This window comes from Alternaria postmessia (assembly GCF_024291825.1).
Source record: "Alternaria postmessia strain BMP 2775 chromosome Unknown scaffold_4, whole genome shotgun sequence".
Lineage (NCBI taxonomy): Eukaryota > Fungi > Ascomycota > Dothideomycetes > Pleosporales > Pleosporaceae > Alternaria > Alternaria postmessia.
In genome coordinates this window covers 121,269-140,651 of record NW_026260077.1, presented here as the reverse complement: position 1 = coordinate 140,651, position 19,383 = coordinate 121,269, and the positions used below count along the sequence as shown (strand labels likewise).

The window sequence follows — 19,383 nt, the reverse complement described above, 5'->3', positions numbered from 1 at the left end:
GCCATTGCATCGGTACTTTTGCTCCCTGGCGATCCAAAGCAACCATTGGCCGCCCTCATCATCTCGCTAAACAAGTGTTTCCCTTCTATCGCAATCCCCTAGCATCCCGCAAACACCACCTCGGCTCATTTCCGACCCTGCGCAACGTCATGACAGCACTACTATGAAACAGGCCTACCATTATACAAACGGCTGCCGCAATTTAATGCCCACTGGTTCGAGCAGTCAACGGTCCAAGCTGACTCGACTAGCATAACCACGTACATTATCATGGCCCTTTGCGTCAGGCAGCAATTCCACAAGCGCAACACCCCGGATGCCCATCAAACCGCGAGCTACTGCACGACATCAACCATGGTACAACCCCATCATTCTGCATCTGGCCACTGCTGCTTGACACCTGTAAGAATTCAGAAATGCTCACACACTAATTCTGCCTACATAAAAACCTGCGCCGGTACACCTAGCTCGTGCCGACCCATCCCGAGCAAACCAGCCAGAGTGCTTAAACGACAAGTACAGAGATGGCCTAGTACGTCGCCGACCGAAGAACTGCCTGATGCACAGCACAACTTCTATATTCGGCACGACTTGCAGACCCCGACTTCGCCTCACGCATCCGGCCCGACTACTAGCGTCAGAAAAGGGTCGGGCCTGCACTAAATGATCTGAGAAGGTACGATATAAGCATGCAAATCGCCTAGATATTGGATCAGCGATACACGGCCCTTGTAACGAGATCGGTGACAGTTCCTGATTGAGCAAGAATAATTTTTCACATATTCAATGGAGAAAACTCCCTTTGCTGAACACCTTCATCCCGAAATACGCCCTGATCAAAACGGATAACCCCTTGCAACATCTTCCTCCCCATCAACGTCCAGCCCTCCTTCCACCTGCTCTGCGTGTTTCTTTTCCAGATACTCCAGCAATACATCCCCATACATCTCCTTCCCCTTATAGCGACTCACATCCTCACCCCAAGAACGAATCGCGCTGGCTAGTCGGCCAGGCACATAGGGTTCCTGCGCGATATCCGTGATGGGATGGAAGTAAGTTCGAATCGTAAATACCACACCACCAGATTTAGGCAACCTGAGGAAGCAACGTTAGAAGCTTTACTCTATGGACACCGGAACAGGTAGGGGTAGTAGGGCAGCAGTAACATACCTCCGTAAACTCTGCCTCTCACTCCTGAACCAATGATGCTCAACGGCCTTGTTCTTCTCTGCTGTAAACCACCCAATGCCTCCATCTTCTTTCGCATCTTCACTGCCTATACTCTCGCTCCAGGCTAGTTTGTCATCGACTTGAATGAAGTAGTTGTTCCGTAGAACAGGTGACTGTGGTTGTATTCTGCGGAAGAAATTGGACATTGGTTTCTCGAGTTTGTCTTTGAACCTGCGAGATTTGTTAGCAAACGTATCTTCATCAAGAGAGCAATGGTGAAAATCGACTGGGAAGGCTCACCCCGGAACGTCCCCACTCGTATGAATGGTAGAAAGCGGCATCCCAAACTTATCCTCCAACCTCCAAAATCCCGCCAGCAAGATAGCACCAGCAAGCAAGTAGTACTGCCCATCCTCCTTCTCAACCATGATTGCAAGATCATCTTGAATCATCCTAGCACACATCTCCATCAGATCCTCCCTCTTCCCATCTCTCGCACACCCCTCCACATCGAAAACCTCACCTGTCTCTAGATTCTTCATTCCCTTCCCCTTCCCCACCTTCATCTCTTGGAACAAACTCGGGTACCGCTGTGGTAAGTAATCAACCAACTCCTCCAACAACTCCTTCGCCGCACTCATCGCTTCAGGAGCCGTCTTGATGCATTTTTCTCCTCTTTCGGCTATCCTGGCTGCTTTGAGGGAGTGGTAAGATGTGTATTCATTATCGAGTTCAATCCATTCGTCCCACGACATGTTGCGTAGGCCCATTGTGATGTTGTATTTGGGACCGTAGCGGAAGGGACGATAAGGTAGAGGTTTTGTTGTTGATAGGGACCAATTTGGGTAAGGGGATGCCGTGGGGCGGGTGAATGGGGATGGGTGCCATACTAGAATCAAGGTGCAGTATTAGTTTGGGTAAAAACGAGGGGAGGTGGGGAAGGAGGACTGAGGAGGAGGATTGATCGGAATGAACATACCCCCAGGTGGCCTATCTGGAGCTTTGAATGGGGAACGTTTCTCGAGATTCGGCGTGCTGGGTCGCGAGGTAGGACGTCGACGGCTAAGAAGGAGGCGGCTGAGGGTTATGGCGAGCCATGTGAATGTTGCGAAGAATAAAGCTGCGTAGAGAGCTGCTTTTGGCTGTATGTTGGCATCCTTGAGTAAAGTGTTGAATTGGGTTTGTATGGTGGTGCAGCGGTGTTGTGCATCACGTGCGAGACGTGTTGTGTGCTCTTCGAGTCTAGTGACAAGGTCGGACATTGCAGACATCAGGGTAACAATACTACCAAGACATAGTCATCTAGAAAGAAACGATGAGACGTTGGCTATATGAGTAAATGCGTGATCATGCGAATCGATAAGAAACCACAGCAGCAGTATCCCGTAGTCGCGTTCATCATGCGAGGTGTGTAAAATAGCTTCCTTTTATTGTTTCAGCATATATACAAGCCAATGAATTCCTGCGATAACGACCCATGACAGTGTGGGGTTGTCGCGCATGTGTCGTCAGTGGTGGTTATCTCCCAGTCTGGGCGGGGAAAGCAATACCCCACTCGGTTAGACTTGGTGTCTATCGACGCGAAGCACCGAACAGAGCTGGTCGTTTCCTTCGATAACAGAACCGAGCTTCCTCGTGCCCTGTGGGTAAGGCGATCGGGGAATGTAACAGCTGTCGAGTGCGTCTGGTCAAGTTGGAGCGCGTCGGCATTCGGCAAGAAGAGTTGCCTTCTTGTCCCTTGCTCCTCTATCTAACAGGACCTAACTGACTACACATTGTATCAGACGACCCGCAGTACCACATCTACGCTATGCGCTCTTTTGAGCCCTGCGTTGCAACAGGCAGTAATCGCCCCATTGGCGGCGGAACTTAGCCGGGATCACGGGTAGATCTGGGACCCAAAGCATGCGACTAATAGTATGTGTCTTGCTTGCGTCCAGGAAAGGAAAACATTTCAAGGCCTCCCATTCTTCTGTATTGGAGACATAATCAGGCTCGAGGGTTGTTGGAGGAGCTCCAGCAGAGCGCGAGTCAACAATAAAGTCGCACTGGTCGATGTTGGTCTATTTTATCGCAGTTAGTATAAATGATGTTTGTGCATGCCAGCTTCACCTACATATTTGCTAGGATCTTCCAAGTTTTCGTCGTTCATTCCAGACGGTACCATCCATGTGCCAGGGAACATTCCGAGAGCGGCGTCAGCCTGGCTGAACTCGCCTGGTAGAAGACCAGAGAACTCGCTCTTGATGAACTTGGCACGAACTCCCTGAGGTAAGTTGAACGACGACGGAAAGCGATACCACTCCTTTCCTAAACACACAGTATCTCCTGGACGGGCGACTGCCGGGTCGAACAATGGCTTGTAAACTTTCAGTGGTGCTGAGTATGCGGACATGTGGCCTAAAAATAGGTCAACACTGCATCTCAAAGTGTTTGATGTATTCTGATGCATGGCGGTAGTTGGAAAGAAAGGTGCTTATAACATACCGTTAATCCTTAGAATGCCCAGGTTTAAAGACAGAAGCACAGGTATACAGACAATGACAAGCTTCACCATCGGAGGTATCTTGCTTACTAGATGTCGTGGGTCCATCGAGCCAAAGTTGGCTAGCAAGATGTGCAAGGAGAGGGCTGCGTTCCAGGCTAGCGCTGGGTATGCAGGATACATAAATCTCTCTTCTTTGTGAGGCTGGACCGTGAATATCGTTAACCATAAGTAAAATGGGCTGACGAAAGTGATAGATCTGGTGAGCGTGCTGCGATAAACAGCCCGGTCAAAGACAAGATACTGGATAAGTAGTAGTGGTAGAGCAGCCAACGCAAGAAAGAACCATATGTTAAAGTTCAGGGCCAGGTTGCGAACGTAGAAGTGCCATGGCTCCACGCCATAGATATCAGGGCCTCTGCTACCCCCACTGAAGACGTTGTAAAGTACAATGTTCAGCGGCACGCACACGAGCTTCCTGTAGAAGAGCGAGTCGATGACGGTTTGTAAGAGTATAACGACGAGTGCTCTGCTCGCGCCATTGAGTAGTACTCTCCGCAAACTTTCTAGAACTGTGCCAGTGAATAGGCCCGCAATGACGTCTTCTGCAATGAATGGCAGAGCGAGAGCGCCTGCAAAAGGCCAACCCAGGGCACTGCCTACAGCGAACCATGTAATACCCTGGGCAGTCCTCATGGTGCTTTTAGACCAGTCCATGAAAGACGCAAATCCAAGCATTGCACAATTCATGGCGAAACTCGACGGGAGGTATGCAGGGGCAGCATGGTACATGCCCGGACTTATAACCATGATCATCGCAAAGAACGATGCGACCCGCACCTCGAACGTCTTTCTAATAGCAGTGTACATGCGAGTCTGGCATGCTGCACAGACTACCGCCAGAACGGCTCGCAGGAAATAGAACTCGAAGACTTTGGATCTTTGCAAGCCTAGCGATTGCATAGGTAGCATTGCGAGCCCAATCACAAGCGAGTGTATGGCAGTATAGGCCCAACTTCGGATGGCGTAGTCGGGAGAGTACTCCCAAGTCTGGAGACCGTAGCCATGGTTGAGGTAGTGGCTTGGTTCCCAGTAATTGAAGACTTCGTCGCAGTCTTGGATCGGAGAGAATGCGGCAGCGACGAGATTGGCGAAGGAGAATACGCAGAAAACTGCAAAGGTAGAGAGCTGAGGCGGTGCACTACATACATGGTGCATACGTTAGCCTAGCTAATTGCAAGAAGGGCAGAAGTGAACCAACTCAGCCGTCTGATGCGCCGTCTTCGGGCGGGTAGTAGACATTTCAGCAGTTGGGCATGCAAAGGGCGAATCCAAGGCGCTGGCGAATCTCCATCGAAAGCACACAGAATGCACTTTCACTGACACGACGCGAATGCGTAATGGGTTCGCGCTTCATAGGGCTGAGCTCGCGCCTGCCCGCCAAGCCTATTAGCGCGCATCCAAAAAGGCGACGTTCTCCCAGGACGTGCTCTTCTCAACCAGAACTATCATCGCACGCACTTAAGCAAACTGGTGCAAACAACGCAGTTGATATATCGCAGCGATCACGCGTGATTCAGAGAAGACTGCAGAGAGAGACACGAAAATGTCCGACTCTCTGGAACCACCGGCCAAAAGGGCGCGGTTGGAGGCGGACGCACCCTTTTATGGCACATCTACATCTGCATCTGCGCTCGACGCGCCTGGCTCGCCTGTCGATGACATGGACGACGACTTTTACGACACTACACCCGTCAAGCCCTCTGCGCTGCCTACTGCGGTGGACGGGACGACGTCGTTGTTTGCTACGGCGGCACCCGCGCCAGCCTTTCACCTTCCTGGACTCGGCTCTGTGAGCGAGACCCCGGTCGCGCAGTCGCAACCACAGAGCGGCGCGGTCGTCCAAGACGACGCCCCTGAAGACGGCGAGCTCTCAGATGAGGAGGCCTTTTACCATGATGCGAATCCGCAGGCCGACATCCCAGTCGCGCCGCCCGTAGCCAATCAGGGTCAGGCGCAGGATGAGGCTCCACAGCACTCTGAGCCGCATCTCTCCTCTGTCCAAGATGCTGTTGCTGCTGCCGACACACCAGCCGCTGACACGGACGGTGAGCTCGACGCGGCTCTTACTGCCGCCATAGACCTCCAGAACGAGATTGAAGACACCCCCAAAGATGCTTCTGCACCCGATGGCGCGGCTTTCGATAGCAAGGCCGAATTCTTGCGCGCCGCCGAAGCCAACAGGAATGATCAGAACGCCGAATGGCAGCTAGATTCGGATGCGTCTGACTCGGACTCGTCTTCGGACTCCTCCAGCTCTGACGACAGCTCAGATGAGGGATCAGACGAGGGCGAGCTTCTCGACCCTGAAGAGCAGGTCCGCCTTTTGATGGCTGAAGCTGCCGATGAGCCAGGCGCTTCAGGCCCAGTCAAGGTCAAGACGCTCAACGAACAGGACGAGAAATTCGAGATGCCGGACATTACAGTCACCGAAAACACCAAGATCACAGAACTCGGCAAGGTGGAATCTATTGTTGGAAACCTCGTCGTCGTCAAAGCCAATATGTCTGGCGATGAACAAGTGCTTGAGTCTGGCTCTGCACTGTGTCTAGGAAATCGTACCGTTTGCGGCAAGGTCTCCGAGCAGATTGGCCGCGTGGAGGAGCCTCGCTACTCTTTCGGCTTTAACGACGCAGCTGAACTTGAGAATCTAGGTATTCAGAAAGACACGCCCATCTACTATGTGGATGAGCACTCGACCTTCACCGAAACGGAACCCATCCGCCAACAGAAGCATACCGATGCATCGAACCTCCACGACGAAGAGACCAACGATGTCGAGTTCTCAGATGACGAGAAGGAGGCCGAATACAAGCGTGAACAGAAGGCTAAGAAGCGCGCTAGGGCGGACGGCAACGACGAACAGGTAGCTGTCAACATCCCTACCGGGCCTAGACTACACGTAGACGCACCCGCACCACCCATCTACCGACCCATGGAGTACCAGGGTGGTGGTCTGAAATACAGCGACGATGAAGACGAGGATTTAGGCATGTACAAGCCGCTTGCCCGACCAGACCACTTCGAGCAAATCGTTGGTCAAGGTGCGCCACTAGAAGACCGAAGCCACGTTCGAAGGGGCATGGGTCGAGGCAGAGGACCTTGGGGTGATCGAGGTCGCGGCTTCCGTGGACGAGGTGGTGGTGGTGGTCGCGGCGACTTCGGCGGCGGACGCGGCGACAGAGGAGGCTACGGCGGCGGGCGAGGCGATTTTGGAGCAGGCCGTGGTGGCGGAGGGCAGCAAAACAACCGAGGAGCCGGCAATAACAATAACAACAACAACAACAACAACAACAGCAACAACAACCAAAACAACAGAGGCGGTGGTGACAAGGGCGGGCGTGGTGGCAAGAACCAATCTGACCGTGGCAGGCAACAGGACCAGTTCAACGATCGCCAACAGAACAACCAGCAAAGGAATCAATACTCGGCATCGCCAGCCCGCCAGCAACAAGATCGTAGCCAGTCTCACTCTCAGCAGGACCGCAGCCAGTCTCAGCAAGCCCAACCTCAACAGTCCCCATCAGGAGGAGGAGGCGGCGGCAAGAACAAGAACCGCAAGCAACGACAGCGTGAAAAGAGGGAACGGGAGCGCCAGGCACAACAGCAACAACAACAGCAGCAGCAGCAGCAGCAGCAGCAGCAGCCGCCGCAACAGCCTCAGAAACAGCAACAACAACATGCTTCTCCAGCACCTTCTGGGCCGTCAAACGCTAACGCTTATGCAAACAACAGTAATGCAGGTTGGCCAGTGCCCTTCTCCGGACCATCACAGCCAGCGGTCCCATATGCTGCCGCTCCCGCGCCTCCGGCACCAGCAGCATACAACTACCAGCAGTCGTATACCCCTCAACCTCAATCAGTGGCTCCAGCCCAGCCACCTCAACAGCAGAACCAGGCGGCCAACCTGGCAGCGTGGGCGCAGTGGTTCCAAGTCGTAGGAGCCATGAGCGGACAGCAGCAGGCACCACAACCGCAAATGCCAGCGCAAGCACCTGCGCCACCCCCACCTCAGTCACAAGCGCAATACTCTTACCCTTACCAGCAATATGGGCAGCCAGCAGCCCCTGCAAACCCTCCGCAACAGGGCAATGCTCAAGCTGGAGCGCAGTCTCTCCAAGATATTTTACGAGCTCTTCAAGGCGGTGGAGCACCTCAGTAGGCTCGAGGACAGTTGATCAATTCGGATAGGTGTTTTGTAAGATTATTCTGTTTCAGTATGAGGCATGGTACGTGAAAGCTGTTTTGATGCCGTGCCATGGCAGCTTGACGAGGCATGCCTCTGGTACTGGATACAGGTCTCCCTCTAAATGCGGAAATGCAGATCTACTGCGTCACTACAGAAAGAGGAATGTGAGATAGACAGGGCGACGTATAAGCTTTAATGATTGCTTTATTAGATGCATTGCGATGAGTGGTCTGTTGTGAAATGATCCGATCCGGTCGCCGAAAGAAGCAGTTCGGATGGGTATGAAGGACGTAATATGACTATGCCCAGGCTGGCACCTTGATAATCATTTACAATACACATGTTCGCAATGTAGGAACACAAAGGTTTGACGCGAGCCCTATTGGCCCCCGTCGAAGCAATATTCTCATCACGTCAGCGCTGAGCGCAGCAGCGTAAGAATACACACAAGCGCATGCCATGTAGATGTTCGGCAGTACGAAAGAGTTGCCTCGGACAATACGGCAAATGGGCATGTGCTTAGCCCTAGCCAACAGACACCCTAGACGTCGGAGGATAATGAAACAGGGTGTTTTGGGCCAAAGGATAAGAAATGGTGTCAAATTGCGCCACAAAGTCGGATTCGCTTTTGGCTCAAGCTATCGATAATTAGTTCTGCCATCAAGGAGACACCGATGATGAATGCGGTTGTGTACAGTAGAATGGATGAAGGGATGACAGCGACGATGACGATGATGTTGCAGCAAACCGTGGCTTTGAAAAGCGGGGGAAAGAGGTGCGACGGTTAGACACTTGTCAGAGGCACTGAAATGGGCATATGCTGCAAACAGATGCAAGTATCCAAAGTGTCGTTCTTGAGATTACTGCATGCGGTCCCAGGTAGTTCCGGGTTCGGGCTCGTGTTCTAGGCCGGGGAGGGGATTGCTAGGACGGATGCTCGGTAGGACCCCGTAGTGTGTAGGTAGCTGGTTGGGTTAGCCGTCTTGTGTGGGTTGTGGTGTGGGTGCAGGTGGCGCATTGTTGCTCGATGCACAGGCTTGATGCCGCTCTCCATACCAAAGTGGAGCCCCCATGCCCATGCACCATCAGAGAGGAAGAGCACAGAGTCGTCGAGAGTAGTCAGCCATTCTTCACAACCACAACCACAACCACGACCCATCGCCCGCCCGCCCGCCTGTGACGCTTCGTGCTGCTGTCTCCCCCACCCTACGCCCGCCGCCGCTAGATAGCTACCCATCGCCCGCCTCGCTTCGCTTCGCCTGCCTCTATTGCTGCCCTTCTGCCGACCGCCGCCCATGTTGCACACCTCCAGCTGCTGTCCCGCCTCGATGAAGTAGCCGTCCCAGCCCTTTCTGCGCAAGCAGTCCCCATCAACCCTGCCCGCCGCCGCCGCCCAAACGCTGTTATCGCCGCCGCAGACGCGCGGGCCACTGTCGCGACTCGTCCACTGCACGCCCCCCGCCGCCCGCGACCATGACGCGGAATGAGACCATCGGCCGCCATGGATCGGTGGAGAGCTCGTGGAGTTCGCGCTCCGGCGACACGATACGGCCCTATGGACGCGCGGGCTCGCTGAGGGGCACCCCCGTCACCGTCAAAACGGACAAGAATCTCAATTCGCGGTACGTTGTTCCATCTGCTGCTGCAGGAGCTGGACGCCGTGGTGGGGAGGTTGCGCGCGCTGTGCGCCTCGACTGGAGCCCTCGCGTAGTCCCCAAATGACGCGCGAGACATATGGCGAGCACAATGGCCAGCCTTGTCTCGCAGTGTCTCACTGCCAGACATGCATCGACTCTTTGCACCACACGAAGCGCTGCTAACACCCTCATGTAGTGTCGACAGGGAGTCCGAGATATCGCCTGGCACCGTCCCCCCAGCTCCTCCGCCAAAGGACCCCTCGCACAAACCGCGCAAGCCTGCCAATTGGGACAATCCCACGACCAACGCCCTTGGACATCACCGAAAACAGCTGGCTGTCTTGGAGACTTCGGGAGGCCGAGTGCCGTCGATATCGCGAAACCCCCCCACCGCTTCGAGCACCAATTCCCAAGTCGCGCCCTGGGCTAGTCCGCCTAACGGGGTTAATATGGCCAACAGTGTCTGGAGCAGCTTCTTCAATGACTCAAACGAGGACGTTTCGTCATCGTCGCCTGGATTTCGCCCGGCTACCAGTACGAGGGAGGACAGCATGGGCTTTCCCATGAAAGACGACAGACGGCCCTCTGTGGCCAGTGCCACCACTGTGAGTAGCACTGGCTCCAAGTCGAGCATGGGCAGAGGCTTCCACAAACGCCTGCAGAACGTATTCGGAGAAGACTTCCCCGCCGATGACCGTCAGAACTCGGACACGAGCTTGAACACGCAGCAGCGGAACCGTGGCAACTCCCTCAGTAACACCATAGGTAGTAAGCAACAGTCGCGCCCGACCTCACCTACCAGTTCACGGCCACGTACGCCCCAGGCATCCTCGGAAGTCACGCCATGGGAATTTCAAGACTCAAAGGTAACTTTTCAATTGGTTTCCGGGCCCTCAGCCGAGGAAGTCACCTTGTCTTCTCCCTCCTCTTGCTCCTTCCTTCTTACTCCAACCCTCCCGACCTCGGACCTGTATCACTAACCCTTCATAGGATATACCTACCCCAGGTGAGAATGGAGGACGTCGCTCGTCCGAGCAACATTCAGCCAAATCGGGTCGATCGCATCACAAGCTGCACGTAAGGCTGCCTGGCACTGGCCACCGGCACAAGGGCAGTAAGGAGGAAAACAAGGCGCCAGAGGGTCGCGCAGACATAAGCCAGTACCAGTTGCGCCCCACCACCAGCCGCGACGATTCCTCGTACGGCGTTCGCTCGAATCAGCCTTCAGCCCTCAGCTCCGCGTTCGCCTCCAAGACTAGCCTTCTGGGACGACCCTCGAGCCCGACGCCAAGCTCATACTCGGATATGACCAGAGATGAGAGGATAGCGCAGCGATCACCCAGCACCAGCAAGACGTCACACGGCTTCTTCGCTCGTTTACGAGGCAAAGATAAGGATAAGTCGGATCGCACACTGCCACAAGACAACCTCAAAAACCTGGTTGCCGCTGGAACCGCCTCGGCTACCTCTCTGAATCCCTCGATCAATACTGCACGGCTCGCAAGACCAGAAGCGTCTCCGCAGATCAACATGGCAAAGCGGCAGGCGGCCAACAACGGTGTCGAAGCCCAAGGTAAGGAGCAGAGGATGAGGGCTCCTCACCACCGCCTGCCTACCTTCCGGAAAGACAAGCGCCCACCCGCGAGTGAGAATACCGGACGTGATCCCAACGATACCATCGCTAGTACGGCAGGCAACGATGCCGTCTTCTTCCTAGACAGGAATCTTGACGACATGGAAGGCATCGTGAACCCTGCTTCACAACAACCGCCTATGACGCCGCCTGTGGGAGAAGTTCCAAAACAGCCACCAAATCTCGGCGAAGATATCTCTATACCAGGACCCGATGACGACGGTACTGCAGCTTGGGACGCGCCAGACTCTTGGGCCGTGAAGCGCATGAAAGACGAGATGGACAAGCTGGGAGACGCTGAGGAGGCCACAACACCTTCCAAAGAAGAGAGCGACAACAAGACATACTGCCTGCGTATCTTCAGGGTCGATTCGACATTTGCAACATTATCAGCCACCTTGAACACAACTGTACAAGAGATCATACAGATACTGGGTAAAAAGACCGTGCTACAGGACGAACTGGACAATTACCACATTGTGATGCGGAAACATGATACCGCACGGCAACTGGAAAGTAATGAGCGCCCACTGTTGATCCAAAAGCGGTTGCTAGAACTCGCTGGATACACCGATCAGGATCGCCTCGAAGATGTTGGACGTGAGGATAACAGTTACCTCTGCAGGTTCACCTTCCTTCCTGCTAAGATGAGCGGATACTCCAGTCTGGAACGGGATCCCGGATTCAGCAAGATGCAGAAGTTCAGCCACATTGATCTCCAAGGTCGAAACCTAATCACCATACCCATTACACTCTACCAGAAAGCGACTGAGATAATATCACTCAACCTGTCGCGCAACCTGTCACTTGACGTTCCCAGAGACTTCATTCTTGCATGCACCAACTTAAGGGAGATCAAATACACCAGTAACGACGCCCGACGACTACCTCCCAGTCTAAGTCTTGCCAGCCGTTTGACTATGTTGGACATCTCAAATAACCGTCTCCAATCTCTTGACCGCGCCGAATTGTACAAGCTGCAGAGTCTTCAAGGTCTTCGACTTTCCAACAACGGGCTAACCCGACTACCAAGATACTTTGGAGAATACCGTGCGCTTCGCAGTTTGAATCTAAGCTCGAATTCTTTGAGCGAATTCCCTGACTTTCTATGCGAAGTCCGGACCCTGGTAGATCTCGATATCAGCTTCAACTCGATATCGAGCTTACCCAAGATCGGCCAACTGACATGCCTAGAGAGGCTCTGGGCGACGAACAACAAGTTGACTGGTAGCTTCCCTTCAACACTGAGCAATTTGGTCAACCTTCGAGAGATCGATGTGCGGTTTAACGCGCTTGACAGTATGGATGTCATGTCCCAATTACCGCGACTGGAATACCTGATGATCGGACACAACTCCATTTCCGCTTTCGAAGGCTACTTTCCCAAGATCCGTGTGCTGCACATGAACCATAATCCAGTCACACGCTTTGGGCTCAATCAGGCAACACCATCACTATCCGTTCTCAACCTTGCATCAGCCAAACTGGCACAATTGCCCGAAGATCTGTTCGGGAAATTGACTGGTCTCACAAAGCTTATCCTCGATAAGAACCATTTTACCTCCATATCGAACAACATCGGAAAGCTCTACAGGCTGGAACATCTTAGTGTGGCCCGAAATTCGTTGGATGTATTGCCTGCCGAGATTGGTCGTTTGGTTGAGCTTCGCTATCTAGATGTACGCGAGAACAACTTGAACAAGCTTCCCCAGGAACTCTGGTATGCTCGGCGACTCGAGACACTGAATGTTTCCTCCAACGTCCTCGAAGCATTCCCCAAGCCTGGTGCATCACCTCCACAGGTAACCAACGGCGATCAGTCTCAGGTAGATGGAGCCTCTGCAACTGCCACACCAGGCTTGGCCTCAAGTCCCAGTTACGAAGAGCTGGGAAAGCTGGAAGATTTCCAAAATCGCCGTCCAAGCCAGGCATCAGGAGGTCTTAGTGTTGGTGCGTCGTCTGCTTCTTCCCAACGGAAGGGATCCCAGGCATCATACAACACTGCGAGCACACGCAAGCCATCAGTAGCGTCTCGTGCGCCCACTGAAGGGACACTGACCCCCGTGTCCCGCAAAGACTCCAGCCTTAGTAGCCGGTTGGTGACTACTTTCGCGGGCTCTCTTCGACATGTGTTCCTGGCTGACAACAGGCTAAACGACGACGTGTTTGACGAACTATGTCTACTTCCCGAGTTGCGAATCGTCAATCTGGCATACAATCTTATCTACGACGTACCGCCTCGTACGATCCGAAGATGGCAACACCTCACTGAGCTGTACTTATCGGGCAACGACTTGACATCTCTCCCAGCAGAGGATCTGGAGGAAGTTGGTTCGCTCAAGGTCCTTCACATCAACAACAACAAGTTCCAGGTCCTGCCAGCAGAACTTGGCAAGGTTGCGCAGTTGGCCGTTCTCGATGTCGCCAGCAATTCGCTGAAGTACAATGTGTCGAATTGGCCATATGACTGGAATTGGAATTGGAACCACAAACTCCGCTACCTGAATTTGTCGGGCAATAAGCGTCTAGAGATCAAACCTAGCGGCTCGTATAGTGGTAGTGGCATGAGCATGCGAGAAGGGCGCGACCTTACCGACTTCAGCTCTTTGATTAATCTTCGAGTGCTTGGGCTTATGGATGTCACGATGATGGTTCCCTCAGTACCTGAGCAGTCAGAAGACCGGCGAGTTCGCACTGCTGGCTCGGCTGTCGGGACAATGGCGTACGGTATGGCTGATTCGCTGGGTCGCAACGAACACATCTCGACTATGGATATGGTTGTACCCCGCTTCCGTAGTCATGACGATGAGCAGCTGCTGGGTCTGTTTGACGCACAACCGCTCGCTGGTGGCGGAGCTAAAATCGCCAAGTACTTGTACGATCACTTCAAGAACCGATTCGCCAACGAGCTCGAGCGTTTACAACCGACTGAAACGCCATCGGATGCCTTGCGACGAACTTACCTTGGTCTCAATAAGGAACTGGCTACTGCCGCAAGCCAGGGTCTGGACAAAAACGGCCTCACTGCACCATCGACACAATCACGCAGTTCCATGCCCGATCTCAGCGATGACGACTTGACGTCTGGAAGCGTGGCAACAGTACTGTTTCTCAAAGAGATGGAACTTTACATCTCGAACGTTGGTGATGCACAAGCCCTTCTGATCCGTTCAGAAGGAGGACACAAGATTCTTACCAGGAAACACGACCCTGCTGAGCCCGGTGAGAGGTCAAGGATTCGAGAAGCCGGTGGGTTCGTCTCGCGACAGGGTAAACTCAACGACGTCCTGGAGGTTTCGAGAGCATTTGGTTACGTCCAAATGTCCCCATCGGTTATCGCTTCACCACACATCCTCAACCTCACTCTTGGTGACAGAGATGAGATGGTACTGATAGCTTCTCGAGAGCTTTGGGACTATCTCACTCCAGACTTCGCTGTCGATGTCGCACGATCGGAGCGCGACGACTTGATGGTTGCTGCTCAAAAACTCCGCGACCTCGCCATCGCTTTCGGCGCGACTAACAAGATTATGGTGATGTTGCTTGGTGTCAGCGACCTCAAGAGCAAACAACGCGCTCGGTACCGCACTCAAAGCATGTCTCTTATACCTGCTCCCGGTGCAGATCCCGATTTTGCGGCAACGCGAAGACGTGGAAAGAAGGGCAACTTGGTCGGCGATTCTAAGCTTGCTCGACTCGACAACGAGGTGGACGCACCAACAGGAGAAGTCAGTTTGGTATTCACGGATATTAAGAACTCGACGATACTCTGGGAGACGTACCCGATTGCCATGCGTTCCGCGATCAAGATGCACAACGAGCTCATGCGCCGACAGCTGCGCATCATCGGTGGTTACGAAGTCAAGACGGAAGGCGACGCCTTTATGGTCGCTTTCCGTACTGTAACGTCAGCTTTGCTATGGTGTTTCACAATCCAGAGCCAGTTACTCGACGTGCAGTGGCCACAAGAGATTCTCAACAGCGTCAACGGGCAAGAGGTCGTCGACCCTGATGGTAATGTCATCTTCCGAGGTCTCTCTGTCCGTATGGGTATCCACTGGGGCACACCAGTGTGCGAAGTTGACCCAGTCACCAAGCGCATGGACTACTTTGGACCCATGGTCAATCGCGCCTCGCGTATTTCTTCCGTTGCCGACGGAGGTCAAATCACTGTCTCGTCTGACTTCATTGCTGAAATTCAACGTCTACTCGAGACGCACATTGAAGGCGATCGTAAGAACTCCGCTGGATCTGAAGAAGCATACAGCGACGACATGAACAGCCAGATGATTCGTGGAGAACTACGGTCGCTCAGCTCCCAAGGTTTTGAGGTTAAAGACCTTGGTGAACGCCGCCTCAAGGGTCTTGAGAATCCTGAATACATATACCTCATGTACCCCCACTCGCTCGCTAGTCGTCTTGCTGTTCAACGTCAGACAGAACAGAAGCCTGCGGAACAGCAAAAGGAGGCTGTTGTGGGTCAAAAGATGGCAGGTAGTCAGCTCACCATCGACACCGAAGATGTATGGAATCTCTGGAACATTAGTCTGCGTCTAGAGATGCTGTGCAGTTCACTTGAAAATCCAGGGTGCTCAGAATTGAAGCCCCCGGAGACAGCTCTCTTGGAGAGAATGAGGAGTAGGGGCGGAGAGATAACGGACCGATTCTTGATCAATTTCGTGGAGCATCAGATCTCCAGAATCGAGGTACGATTTACACCACTTTCGAGTACGAAGAGAGCGAATGCTAATGAAGATGACAGACTTGTGCCAGCACCCTTGCCCTGCGTCACATGGTAAGGCCGTTCGGCGCTGCGCCTCTACTTGAGCAAGCCTGCCATATGGGCGACATCTTCTCAGAGCTAGAAGCGAAGCTCAAGCGACTAGAGGAATTCGAACGTGGAGCTATCGAAGGCATGGCGCCATCATGAACTGCGTCAATCTAATACGAAACGACCATACATTTCCGCAATTACGCAATCGTACAACGACCGAACATGATCACGCGTCGCCCGTCGAAAGCGGTTCACAGCCAATGACCACAAAATCTCGCTTCCAATACCTCTTTTACACAACACCCTATCTTATCCTAATCCACCAGTCTCTTCCTCAGTGAGGGAGCATGGCAACGCTCGCATCTCTTCCCCCCAATTATCGATTCGGCGTTTACTTCACATTGGCTTGGGAGCGAATTGGACATGGATCTGTATTGTACAACACATGCGCACACATGCGACATAACTGCCCTGGAGGCTACATACCTCTATGTCACCTATACCTTACCTCACATGGCCTCGATACCAAGATGTATCTTACCGCCACACAAACACACAAACTAGGACTCCTGAGCGGGTTGCGATCGGGGTTATCTTTTCAATGGCGTTTTAGGAAGGAGCTCGCTCCTGGACAGATTCGGGCCTTGTGCTCTATGCGTATCTTTTTGTTTTGCCGGCTACCTTGGGGGGGGTTTTTTTTTGCTACGTATGGATTGAACTGTAGCTGTAAGCTTTATTGTTATCATGCTGGGTTGGGTGATGATGGACTTGGACGTGGACGGCTGGGTAGTCGAACGATTGGCCTTCTTTTCTTTCTCACGGCCTTGAGATGGTTTGGTTGGTTGGTTGGTTGGTGGGGTGGTGGGACGGTACTCTGCTTTTAGCTGGTTGGCGGGCGGTGATATGTGTATGAATGGGAGCATGATGACGAAGCGAGGGGTGGGGAAGCAGAGGCAGGAAGGGGTTAGTGAATGATCATCGCTTTTTACCTGTGCAAAGACTTTGCTATTGCTGAGTGTATGTGTGCCTGGGGGAGGGATGTGAGATGGCGAAGAGGACAGGCTTTTGCTGAAAGGCATGTTTCTTGAAGCAGAGAATCAATGACTATCGCGATAATCTGCCTATGACCCTTGCTACATGTAACTATCAAGGTAACTTTAAGCCAAGTGCTCCCTCACCAACTTCTTGGGTTAGAAAATGTGATACCAAAACCAGCACTGAAATGGATCATGATATGGGAGTGCAAGGCCTTTGATACGTTCGCAAATTCAAAACATTCGACTTCGTTGCCATGGTATTCGGCTGCCTCGTGCTAGGCTCCACGAAAAGAGCAGCGAGGAAGGAGAGTATATAAACTCTTCTTTCCGCTGCTCTCTTCTTCCTTCATCACCTCCACTCTCCTTGAGTTTTACCAAAAAAAAAAACACTCCGCTGCTATGGAGTGTGTTGCTCTTCTCTTCTTCTCAAATGTACCGAGATATACACATGGAGCGCACTTCTACTCTTTCTCCTTCCATCATACCCAAAAACGAAGGTATGAGACCCCATGGGGCCGTTTCTCTGCGCGGCTTCTTTGTCTCCAAAAACATGGATAAACTCATGCCATGAAATTTCTCTCGCTTTTTCGAACAACTTTATCAACACGACACTTCTTTCTGCTCCAGACACCACCTCAAAAATGGAGAATCTATGCGCAATGTTCGCTTTCGAAGTTTAAGAAACGTTATGCTTGTACCGCTCATGTTCGTCTTGGGATTCAAAATCGATACTCAGATTGGCCATGAGATAGGAGTACGGAAGCCTTCAACACATTCACAAACACAAAACATTCGACTTGGTCGTTATGGTTTCCGGCTGCCTCGGTTTTTTGTGCAAACGCAGTACCTACGACTATATGTTTGACCGTCGGGTATATAACTTCCACCTCTCGACGACTCTTACTCAACTATAGCAATACCCCCCACCTATTTTCAAAAACGAAAGCAAAATTTGCGATGGTCTGGGTGTCACCTCACCGAATATATATATATATCTCCCAAGATATATGGAAATCTAGAACAGCAGGTTTGCTACCCAAAATGAGAGCGAGACCTGGGCATGGAGATCTCTCCAAGATATTCCACATAGTATCAATACCACAACAAACTACTTCATATATCACTACCAAAGTGTTTTGTTATAGAAACACATGTCTATCCGCCTGCCTATCTCCAACCTACCAAGGATCACCAGGTCTCCTTCTCCGATGCAAATGCTTGATCACAACGTTCACACCCATCCGCCTCATCTCTTTGGCAACAATCTCCGCTGTACCGACACTTCTATGTGTACCCGCATGACACGTAGTCTGTATCGAGGCAACCTGATGACCAGCGTTGAAATGGTTGACAATAGAAGCCAGTGCTTTTTTACTAGAATATCACAAATTAGCACCTTATGTCTTGCCTGACTTCTTCAAAATAGTTAAGGAATATACATGTGGTACTCACATTTCTCGTACGGCTGTTCGACTCCCCATTATAAACTGCTGTATTTGCTGGCTCACTCCAGAGTACATCTCACACATTTTTCGTGGTGGTGCACGCCATGTCTGACAGTATATCGTCAGAAGGGCTGGTACATGTGGTATGTATTGTAATAGTTGTACTTCGGCGCCTAGTTGGCGTTCGAGGACTTCGGAAGAGTAGGTGGTCACGTATAGGGTTTTCTGGATCAATGGAACTTGTGGTTGCAAAAGAGGTCGTGGAGGAAGCAGTAATTGCTCCTGCGGAAGATGCTGCTGGAGCGGTAGTATATTTGGTAAAGGTGCGGGCAATAGACCTGCTTGCAAAGGTACTTGCATTTGCGGAAGTGGGTAAATGACAGGCTGAAGCAGGTACATTTGTATATGTGGATATACTGAAAACCTGGAAGATGATGCTCATAGAAGAAATGCGGGCTATAGAACGCCGGGTAAGCGGCTCTTCTACGCACACGAGCATTATGTGAATATATTCAGATGCTGATGATGTGATGAATTTCAATGAGCTTCAATCCTGAGGCCCAATTTTGAAGCAATATGTATGTAACTACGTGGTTTCATATCACAGATAGAACCAGAAGCTGGTTATTGTGAATTCGAAATGCACAAGTTCTCAGACTTCACGTCTGCACCAAAATGGAAAATCGCGTACATGTCTGCCAGCGTCGAGGAAGTCCTTTGATACAGTTTGGAATGAGCGTTAGCAAAGGCCTCAAACTGAGGTCTGAAGACCACCTGATCTTTCTCAACCCTTCGATACGTCCACGGGTACGTCACCCTTCCGAACAACTGCGCCACATCAACCCTTACGCCGCATGCTCGCCTATCCTAGTATTCAGTTTACTGCACCGGACTGATTTCCAAATCTGCCCATAATCGTCTTTTCTATCTTGAATCCTGTAGCTCCTGCATCC

General features: G+C 52.2%; 4 protein-coding genes across 4 annotated transcripts; 2 read left to right on the top strand and 2 right to left on the bottom strand.

Moving 5' to 3' along the window:
* Nucleotides 1–836: 836 nt before the first annotated feature.
* J4E82_001077 (uncharacterized protein) lies at nt 837–1,940 on the bottom strand (the record flags this gene model as incomplete). Its single annotated transcript, XM_051727394.1, has 3 exons — nt 837–1,095; nt 1,171–1,401; nt 1,471–1,940. 3 exons carry the CDS (start codon nt 1,938–1,940, stop codon nt 837–839), a joined length of 960 nt encoding a protein of 319 aa, XP_051592707.1.
* A 1,038-nt stretch (nt 1,941–2,978) lies between these two features.
* On the bottom strand, nt 2,979–4,957 carry J4E82_001076 (uncharacterized protein; the record flags this gene model as incomplete). Its single annotated transcript, XM_051727393.1, has 4 exons — nt 2,979–3,233; nt 3,287–3,570; nt 3,658–4,856; nt 4,917–4,957. 4 exons carry the CDS (start codon nt 4,955–4,957, stop codon nt 2,979–2,981), a joined length of 1,779 nt encoding a protein of 592 aa, XP_051592706.1.
* Nucleotides 4,958–5,261: 304 nt separating this feature from the next.
* J4E82_001075 (uncharacterized protein) lies at nt 5,262–7,877 on the top strand (the record flags this gene model as incomplete). The annotated part of the gene is made up of 1 exon (XM_051727392.1): nt 5,262–7,877. The coding sequence occupies one exon, from the start codon at nt 5,262–5,264 to the stop codon at nt 7,875–7,877; it is 2,616 nt and encodes an 871-aa protein (XP_051592705.1).
* Nucleotides 7,878–9,377: 1,500 nt separating this feature from the next.
* J4E82_001074 (uncharacterized protein) lies at nt 9,378–16,104 on the top strand (the record flags this gene model as incomplete). The annotated part of the gene is made up of 4 exons (XM_051727391.1): nt 9,378–9,526; nt 9,738–10,407; nt 10,532–15,880; nt 15,937–16,104. The coding sequence occupies 4 exons, from the start codon at nt 9,378–9,380 to the stop codon at nt 16,102–16,104; spliced, it is 6,336 nt and encodes a 2,111-aa protein (XP_051592704.1).
* Between the last annotated feature and the right edge of the window lie 3,279 nt (nt 16,105–19,383).